Genomic DNA, 9,974 nt, shown 5'->3' on the forward strand with positions numbered 1-9,974 from the left:
CTGCCAGGGCAAGAGCGGTAACACAGCACAGGTCTCTAAAGGTATCCTGTCTACCCCACGGGAAATCAGGCACAAGAATATTTCAGAGTCTGGAATATTGAAGGGCTGATTTGAAAGTCTCTGGCTACTCAGCACACAACCTCACAGAAGAAGCAAGCACAAGAGAGTCAGTAGCACAGGCTAATTGCCACCTACTGCATGCCTTTAAGAATACTTTGCCCACAGTATACTGAAAGCTGTGAAAAATTATTTAAGCAGCAGGCAGTAGGGATACTATAGCAGCAGAATTGCTGAGGCAGAAGGGGAGTCTCTGAAAGACTGTTTAGATGCCACACACAATTTCCTGCCACCCACAACAGTCTGTTGTGTGAGGGGATTTCTTGAAGATCAGCAGGGTTTCCTTAAGGCCTCCATTAGAAGATGATACCTCCTTTAGTTTTTGGGATAAAAAGCCATGTTCCTCTGCTACTCTCATATCCCTTTGCTGCTCTCATATCCCTTTGCTGGAATAATACATAGGAAGCTTTGTGTGTTTTGCTATGTGTAGTTCTCCTGAAGTGTAGCCATATCTTTGCAACTGCTCTTTGCTTTCATCTCATCACATTTTCTATGAAATTATGCTAACACACAGGGCTTTATCCAGTAAAATAAACAGCAGTACTGAACAGTTTCCTTGCTCACCGTTCTACGCACTCCTTTACAACAGCAAAATTGCCGTCACCAATCACCTTCCCCACTTTATACTTCTCAAGAATGGTAGATGACCCTGAGCACTTGTTTCCATTCACACCTGCAAAAAAGCAAGGTCAATAATGCAAGCTGAAGAGAAGTGTCAGCAGGATGTAATATATCACCAATGGGTTCCACAGATACAGAACAGTCACAAGTGCAAAACAAAACTTAAAGTAAGCTGTTTTCTTCACAGCTTATTCCTTTGTTTTTATTTCAAACATAAGAAAGAACAAGATAAGACTAATCAGAGTTGTTTGACCTTTTAACACACAAATCAAATATTACTATGTTTTTGTGTGGACATATTCTAAAAGTAATGAATGCAGTTAGAATTCCTTAGTCTAAATATTTTCTGAACTCAAAATACTTTTTTTGAAGTATCTTTTTGCATACTCAAAGCAAAAATGCAAATAAGATTCATCTACAATGCATGTAAAAGAACCAAAAGTTTTATCTGCTGAATTCCTTCAAGTTCCGTTAGCTGCTGCTGAAACATCCAAAATGCAAATAAGTTTGATAGCTGCTTATTTCAGTATTTCTAAATTAAAAAATTGACTCTAAATGAAATTAAAAAAACCACAAACAAATGACATTGCTTTAAAGAAATAAGGAATGAAAGGTTAAATTTAGCTAAGGTCAGTCGATGGGCCTAGTGGTTCTACCTGAAGCACAATGTGCTGTTTTGAGGGGGGCTCCACTTTCAATCCAGCCACAAACGCATTTCTGGTGATACTCTCTCTGCAGGTCATGTTCAGAATCACTCAAATTCCTAATAGTGACTACTGAAGAGCAGGGTCCACTAATATGCTACCACTTGACAAAAAAAACCCCACCAAAATTTATTTCCTAGCTTTACTGCCTTGATGTAGAAAATGCAATAACAGTTTTTCCAAGATAAGGTTGTTGATAAGGTATCAAACACCTCTGAATAAAAAATGATTTGGAGTAATCAGAAACCATCTAAAAGTGCTAAACCAACTGTCATCTACAACAAATTTTTGCAAGGATTGTTAGCAATTATTGGTGTCCTACCTTCAGGACTCTGGCAATGGAGTGATTCAGGTACACCATTGACATTGGAAGAAGATCCACCATGTGGAGGAATCTATGGAAGTACATAAGAGCTTATTATTTCTGATGCTAAAGTAATCACAAGAAGGAGCCAGACAAAAAAACAGCGAAGTTAAAAAGAACGACCCTAAAAGCAGTCGTACTTTACTTTACAGAAAAGTAAACTGACCCTAAAGAGTCAGTTTACTTTTCAACTCCCATCTTATTTTTATTCATACTTTCTCACAGTTCATCATTATAATACATCATTGTCACTTGCACCAATTTAAGATCCAGCCCCGAGATTCCTATTTAGATAAGTAGTTGAACAGATTTCAGAAAATTCCCTCCAGCTGCACCAAGCCCCATCTAAACACTATAGAGCCAGTGTGTGTGGAGGCAATGTTCCCTACTCATTCTACGCAACAAGATCATTACAATACACTCTGCATACATTTGCACATAAGCCGGAGACAGCCATCTCCAGGCAACTATTCAGTGGCCAGTGCAGCAAGCACATGCTCTCATGCTGTAGTCTAACACACCTCTTCATAGCTGGCGCTGTCTGCGGTTTCCCTAACTGAACTCTGTCAATATATGCTCTCTTTAGATTAGCACTGAAGCATGCTAGGAAGGTAATGTAGAAATGCTTGCATGGCATTTAGTTTTCATCAGTTTTCATTTAAAGAAGAGCATTTTGGCATAGGTGGCCTGGTACCTCTACGATAGTCAGATTTGCTTGGTAATCTCGTGGTCTCTATTTTAGGTTATCATGGATGTGAAGATTTATGACATCTACAAGCATTCCAAGTTAGATGTCTGATATGTATCCAGACATAGATCCAGTTTTAGTAACTATTGACATTGTGTAAAAAACAAGTATCTAAATTATTTTGAAGGCTGAAAAAAACTACTGTTGCTGCATTAACAACTTAATTGGTACTCGATCTGAATCTTCACAATTCCACGGTTGGACTCGATGATCTTGGAGGTCTCTTCCAACCTTAATGATTCTATGATTCTACTTAAAGTCATCCTGTCATACTGCCCAGGGACATACTCAACAATAAATTTTTATTTTAAAAAGGGGTGGAGGCATAGGAATGAATGCCATAAATAGTAAAATGTACTGGATGTGTTCTATGCACTACTGTTTTATAAGCTCTCCCATTACAGTTAAGTATAGGGATGCTCTATGAAATTAAAATATATTTTAGATCATTCCCCCTCCTCTACGTAACATTTCTTGCTGTTCTGTGAAGTTCCATATCTTGTTTTCTTCATGGGCTATTATAGTAGTTCTCACCACTCACCACATAAAGGATTAAAATGCTTCTCTGCCTTAAGCTCAATGTCTGTTGAAATGGCTTTGCATGACACCAGGAATGCAAATGCAGCATTTTCCCTTTTAGCTGACATTGTCTGGTTACACTGCTGAATATTTTAAATCATTAACACTATTGTCAATGAAAGAACTGAACTGACAGATAGGGATATTGTCTAAAGGCTCATGAAATGCTAATGAATGCTTAAGTTTCTAGTGGCAGCTGAGCTGCCAAATCAGCTAAAGGTACAGTAACTAGAAGCTGTACAACTTAATTTTGCAGAGCCTCTAAAACAATGATGTTTACTAGCATTTGGCACAGAAGTAGCACCAAACAGCAACCAGTCAGCTACTACTCTGCTCCTTGCTAATAACTTAAAACCAGGCTATGTTAATGCTGCTGTCTTTCTGAGTTATGTATTTATTTAACAAGGATGAGGAACAAGGACATTTGGGTTAAATGACATTTGTGCAAAATCATGAGTCAGTCTCTTAACCAGTCAGTCACATTTTCTTCAAGCATGAAGCGGAGATCAGATCACTGCAAAGTATTAGTCATCAGCCAAAAATATTAGTAATCTATTTTGGGTTTTCAATGAGTGACAATACATGGGAATATTTAGTCCACATTTCCAACTTCCTTCATCCTTGTAATCAGGTCAGAGCATGACTGGGCACATTCCTTCTTACCGCAGTATTTACAAGAAAGAAGCAAACAGCAACAGGAAAAAAAGCTAAAAGGAATACTAAAAGGAAAAAAATCTAATGCTGCTGTTGTGGCTGAGGTGCTAGATCAGAATCTGAAATGGCAGGTTTTACCTTAGCTCTGCCACTAATTTCCCTCATGGCTCTAGACACGAGGCTGAACTCACTCTACAACAGAGATTGTCTGTAATTTGGGTGCTGTAGGTCTGTGTCTCAGTTCCTCAGCAGCAAAATCAGTCTAGTCCTTCCCTACTGTGTCAGAGCACAGTAGAAATAAATTCTTAAGATGTCTGCGAGGTGCTGACTAGCCAGAAAAGTTGGGGAGGAGGTAGGAATTGACAATAAGAGACACAGACTAAAGTGACTTTTATTATTAAAGTAATTTTCTAATCATTTAACTACCCAGTGACACGTACTATTTGGAACATCTTGTACTGTTGATATCCCAATGGCTGCAGGTATTTTGAAGGTAAAGATTTTGGATGTGCAAGTAGACTTGACTGGTTCACTAGCCATTCCTGAAGTAGCAAGGAGAAGAGACAAGAATGCATGTTGCTTTGATACTACACTAGTGAATATGGATGGCATCTACAACCACACCGCAGATTAGGTTTTGCAACATTTCCTCCTCCTGTATTCTAGTCCACACAGCACTACTGCTCTCTTCCCATACTACTCCCCTTACACATGATAAATTCAGAGTGCACAGGTCTTAAACCCACCCCCTCACATATATATGGAAGTCCTAGAAAACTCAGACCTGAGGCAGAATTTGATTCTTTGTTTTTGAGAGCTCACAGAGTAATTTAGAGCAGCAATGGCTATCCAGACCTTCAAAAACAATCGCCTCCAAATGTGGATACCACTGATGGCCAAGAACATCTTATGCTGACAGTCACTCCTGTTGCATTTAAACATCATGCAATACAGAATATAATAATTATTGCTTTTACTTCCCTCAAGTTGTCTCCCCACAGGTAATTTGCATTTCAACAGCACATCCAGAGCCAAACGCACAATGCAACATAGTTGTTAAGAGACAGTGAGACTATCAGAGAGGAAATGGCCTCAAGTTGCGCCAGGGGAGGTTTAGATTGGACGTGAGGAAAAATTTCTTTACTGAAAGAGTGGTTAAACATTGGAACGGGCTGCCCAGGGAAGTGGTTGAGTCACCATCCCTGGAAGTATTTAAAAGACGTGTAGATGAGGCGCTTAGGGACATGGTTTAGAGGGCATGGTGGTGTTGGGTTGACGGTTGGACTCGATGATCTTGGAGGTCTCTTCCAATCTTAATGATTCTTAATGATTCTATCTCGGTGAACATACAGTTCTCAAAACTAGTTGCATATAATTTTACAGACTAATTAAAGATGCTGTAAAAAGTTACAAAAGTTATTGGGCTGAAAAAAAACCTGCCCAACTGTTTTGTTTTCTTTATATGCTGAACTATTTTCTGTGGAATAACCATTTTTCCAGGTTCACAAAAATATCCAAACACATTTCTCTATATTTGATATTATTTTACACAGGACTGTGACTTAAGTCACCAGGTTTATCAACATGACGTGGTTTTGTGAGAAACATTCACATTAGCTCTGTCATATCCATAAGTTTAACACACCTAACTTTAGTACCCAACATGCTTATTGCACCTCGACATAACTAAGGAACAGGTATTTAGCATTCTTCCTTTCACCCCTACTAATATCCAACCCATTAGAAACTCTATTTTCTACTTTGCACTGTAGGATTTTATTTTGTTTTTTTACTCTCTGAAGTATCCAGCGTATAATGTGCCAGACAGGTGCATCCTGCCAGATACTGTGTGTATCAGGTTTTCTACTTTTACGTTAAAGATAAGAAATTGAAAGCACCAAAAAAAAAAAAAACCCAAAACCAAAAAACATAAAAGCCTTTAAAGCATCACACAGTCCAAGAGCATGAACTGAAATGGGTATGCAAATGTAAGGTGATGTATAAGCAGCAGGGAGGGACTGGCCCAAGACTCCCTTAAAATCTGGATCAGAGCGCAAATCAGTGATTTGGGAATGAAAAAGCAGCAGCTTGACAATCATTTTAATCAAGCTACATCTACTGGTCCAGTAGCAAAGATTTTTAATAAATCTTTTGAGTCAAAATGCTACCATATGCCTGAAAAAGTATAAACATAGGGCTTGTATTTAAAATAGAAATGTGCAGGGACATAAGAAATTAATCCCAGATAACTACACATCTGGTGGGATTTTATTTTTTGTCTCATGAGAGTGTGAGAAAGGATCCGCAGATAGAAACCCATACTCTCTTGAAGTGGATTGGCACCTTAGTTGACAAACCTTTGTACTCAGGATTAGATTAATTGCCCCTGTCACAAATGTTTGTGGAAATGTTTTGGGCTTTTTTTCATACGAAGGAAACACCTAACTTCTTAGCAGCTACATGGGATGGTGCCTTCTAGAGCACCCAACCCGAAGGTTTCCTGTGTCTGTCCTTGCCTGTCTGGATAGAAATGAGGGACTTTTGCCATAAGGTTGCTAGGCATAAAAAGGTCCTGTGTACATTGTCCTGTACACATATGTGCAAGTGCTTCTTTGACCCCAGTCAGACCTCCTACGGTTGCTCAACACCTTCACAGTATGTCTAAGATGCACTAAATGTGCTGCCCTTGTCCTCCAGCACATTCATAATGTGAAGAGACTCTGAAATGTATGGTACACATGTACACATATGGACACCCACCCACCCCCTTGTGTCTGAAAATTCCAGACAGAAACATGGGACCCCTACGCAAACATTAGTGTTACTATTTTGATCCTGTAATATCCTCAAAGTGCATCTAGCCAAACTGAGAAAAAGTATGTCTAATATTGTTAAATTTCCCTTGAGTTCTGATATGGCATTGCTGTGGTAATCTTTCATCTGAAGACTAAGAGAATGTGAACTCTCATACCTTCAGGAAAACTCCTCAATATTCTCAAAGAAGCTTTCTGTGTCTTTATGAAAACATTCAAATTGCCGATGAATCTAACCGTAGACTGAATATTTTAGTGAAATTGTGAATTAACTGTTTGCAGAAATATTCTCTGAAATCTGGGGACACTTTTATAGCATCAGTGTAATTCATCCTGAAAGGCTGCAGTAAGAAAGGGCTAAAAGATATTCGAAACGTAAATGAAATGTTATTTATATAATCAGTCTTTCCAGTGAGATGTTGCTACTATTTATTATTATAATGCTTTATACTAACACAATCTGTAGGACAGAAACTTCACATTTTTTAAGCAGTACTTAAACACTGCTAGTAACCCAACTATATTGAGGAGACTTGTAATAATACAGTAGCCAATTAGAATGTAGTGATTTTGCTAGCATTAATTTGAGCATACATGGTATGGCATATATATAATGTCATGCATTTTGTTGCACTGCTCTGGAAACACTGAAGAACCACACAAAGATTTACCCTTTTTCTAAAGAGATTTTGAGTTGCATCACATTATGTAAAGCTTTCAGCACACTGGTAACAATGGTGACTGGACTTAATACTAAGTGCAATACCTCAGTTTCCCTACCAGCACAAATTAATCAACTCTTTTTATCCACTGTATGAGCAAGAAAGATGCTGAATTCTAAATTCAACAAAGGGAGCAGTTAAAGAATGCCTCTAAGAACTGCTATTGCACCTGTGTCATGAGGTTGGATAATTGCATGTAAATATTCTTAACATGTAGCTGCTAACAGAAGCACACGTGTACAAAACCGAAGAGATTAAAACCTTGATGAAGATAGGCACTAATCCTTCAAATCACTTAAGCACATGTTTAAGTACATTAACATCCTCACTGAAGTAAAAGGGACTACTCAATAGCTTAAAGCTAAGCAAGTGCTTAAGTTATTTGTTCAATCAGGTTTTAATGCCCTTTCACTTTGCCCTTGCCCTTTTTACTTTGGTCATTTGGTCAATCAATTGAAAAAGTAATACTGAGACAAATTCAAACACAATGCTATTTAGCATAAATGGGATTCTAAGAAAGGACTCAACTGTAAAGCTTCTTTATTTTGCCACTTCATCTTCTTTTTAAAAAGATGAAAAGACTTTGTGGTACTTAATTTCAAGACGGGACAATAAAACACATCCAAGTAAGCATAGGGAAGTTAAAACACCACTTTCCAAAATCTCATATTTAAGCTAGTCTCTGGATGATTTTTATGGTACAAAGTGTGCTTAGTAAAACATATACCGGAAAAGCAAAGAGTCAGAGTACCCCTTACAGCATTGCATATCTGGGTATCTATAAATGCACACTTAGAACCAAAGAAAAAGGTTAAACCTTTCAATTGCTACCTGCCTACAGAACAGCAAAAGGACTCCTCTCAGTCAGTTGTCCTGTGCCACCTGACGCGCTATTACCATTATTTCTTAATCCATGCACTAGTTTTAATCTCTACAGAAAAGTTAATAGAAAAATAAGAAACTCAGCACATTTGCTCAAAAAAGAATATTGTACAGAGTAGTCATTTACTTCGTGCCCATACGTGTTAACTTTTATATGTAAATCTTTACCTTGAAACAAACTCTCTGCAAAGTGAACGTTCAGTAACAGGCTAAAATTGTGACATTAAAAATAAACAACTTTAATAAGAATACATACTAGTATGCAATTGTGTGCATGGTATACATATTTGTCACTTACTGGAATAAAGGCATTTATTTGGGGTTGTGGGAAAATTCTGTAGTGTTTACTATTCTTGAGCCATAGCATAAATTCCTTACTTCAATATAATCTCAGACTCTGGTACAATTTTTTTTAAACACTTCTGCAAGACTAGGATGTTGGACAGCACACTGGCTTACTGTATGTACTGAACAATTAATACCACAAAGGCACTCTGGTTGGAAGAGCTAAAAAGGACAGAAGGAAAGCCCTCCTTTAAAAGATAAGCTGTTCACGAGGAGTCTTTCCCGCAAGGAGTCTTCAGTGCCTGAGCGTACCACTTCTGCTTATAAAGTGTTGTGAAGCAGAAGAAATCCTTGGGGACTGAAGAGACTTCATTTTAGAGGAAAAGTGGCATTTGGAGAATACGATGTAAGACTCAATGTCTGAGACTGAGAAAAAATGGCTGTTGCAATCAGTACCTTTAGCAAGTTTACCACCTTGATGACTAGCATTATCACTTAAGCTCTAGGTTGATCGTCAAACTTCAAAAAACTTAGCCAGGTTCTAATCTATAGTCAAATATTTAATTTTGCTCTGGCTTTCCAAACAACACAGTTTTTAAAGGACAGTTTGTGTGCAGCTGCTCCAACGGTCTGCTCTTTGCAGGACACAGAAAAATCAACCCTGATTTGTTCCCTTTTCCTGCTGCTCCAAGCTCATATAAAACCATTCTTAAGTGTTGCTGTTTCATGCTCTACAAAAATAAACATATATGATTTCTACAAAACAAGTCAGCCAAAATATTGCCTTTCCAAAGCCAGAAAACTCAGAAATATACTTTATTCTTTCACTGTCTGCCATGGTATTTATATCTACATTTTCATTCAGCTGTAGTCATGGCACCTTCTTTTACAAGTGCAGGAAGCCAGACTACTTGTCCGTGCAGCGATGCAGTCTTAGCAACAAGGAGTTATTTAACAATAGGGAAAAGCAGTAATCTCAAAATAATAAAATTGGTCCCTGCTTTCCCTCTGTTTTGCTCATCAGACTGGCCAAGATCAATCCTACAAAAATAATAATGCATTTCTTAAAAGAATCTGGTTTTGCATAAAACCATGCCTCCCTGTTACTGGTTTTATGTTGATACTTCACCCAAAAAGTCATTACTACTAGAACAAAATCAAGAAACAAGGGTCACTGCACAGTGCACTTGGTCCTCCTGGAATTTATCCTAAGGTTCACCAGCTAACTTTCCCTATCTTTAGTCTCAGGAGCACAGCTGGGATCATCCTACTGAACAGATGCATCCTAATGGGATAAAACAAGAGGTACTCACTACTTCAGTAACACATCAGGTCTGAGATGATTAATTTGTTTTTGCTGTTTTCTTTGGTCATATAGGGATGAATTATTTGACACAAAAACCCATTAGTATCCAGCATCAATTAAATGCCAAAATGAAAAAGTACAACAGCCTACTTCAGTGAAATTGACAGTGAAAGGGAAAG

At 38.0% G+C, this 9,974-nt stretch overlaps 1 protein-coding gene across 1 annotated transcript in view; it reads right to left on the reverse strand.

The window, feature by feature from the left end:
• The window catches only part of DCLK2 (doublecortin-like kinase 2), a 135,959-nt gene that overhangs the window by 24,669 nt on the left and 101,316 nt on the right, over positions 1–9,974 (reverse strand). The window contains exons 11-12 of the mRNA XM_009327510.1: positions 1,765–1,837; positions 682–790 (exon numbers count right to left, since the gene is read on the reverse strand). Coding sequence (XP_009325785.1) covers positions 682–790; positions 1,765–1,837 — 182 coding nt within the window. The remainder of the gene's footprint in view (positions 1–681; positions 791–1,764; positions 1,838–9,974) is intronic.

This window comes from Pygoscelis adeliae, unplaced genomic scaffold, assembly GCF_000699105.1.
Source record: "Pygoscelis adeliae isolate BGI_AS28 unplaced genomic scaffold, ASM69910v1 Scaffold157, whole genome shotgun sequence".
Classification (NCBI taxonomy): domain Eukaryota; kingdom Metazoa; phylum Chordata; class Aves; order Sphenisciformes; family Spheniscidae; genus Pygoscelis; species Pygoscelis adeliae.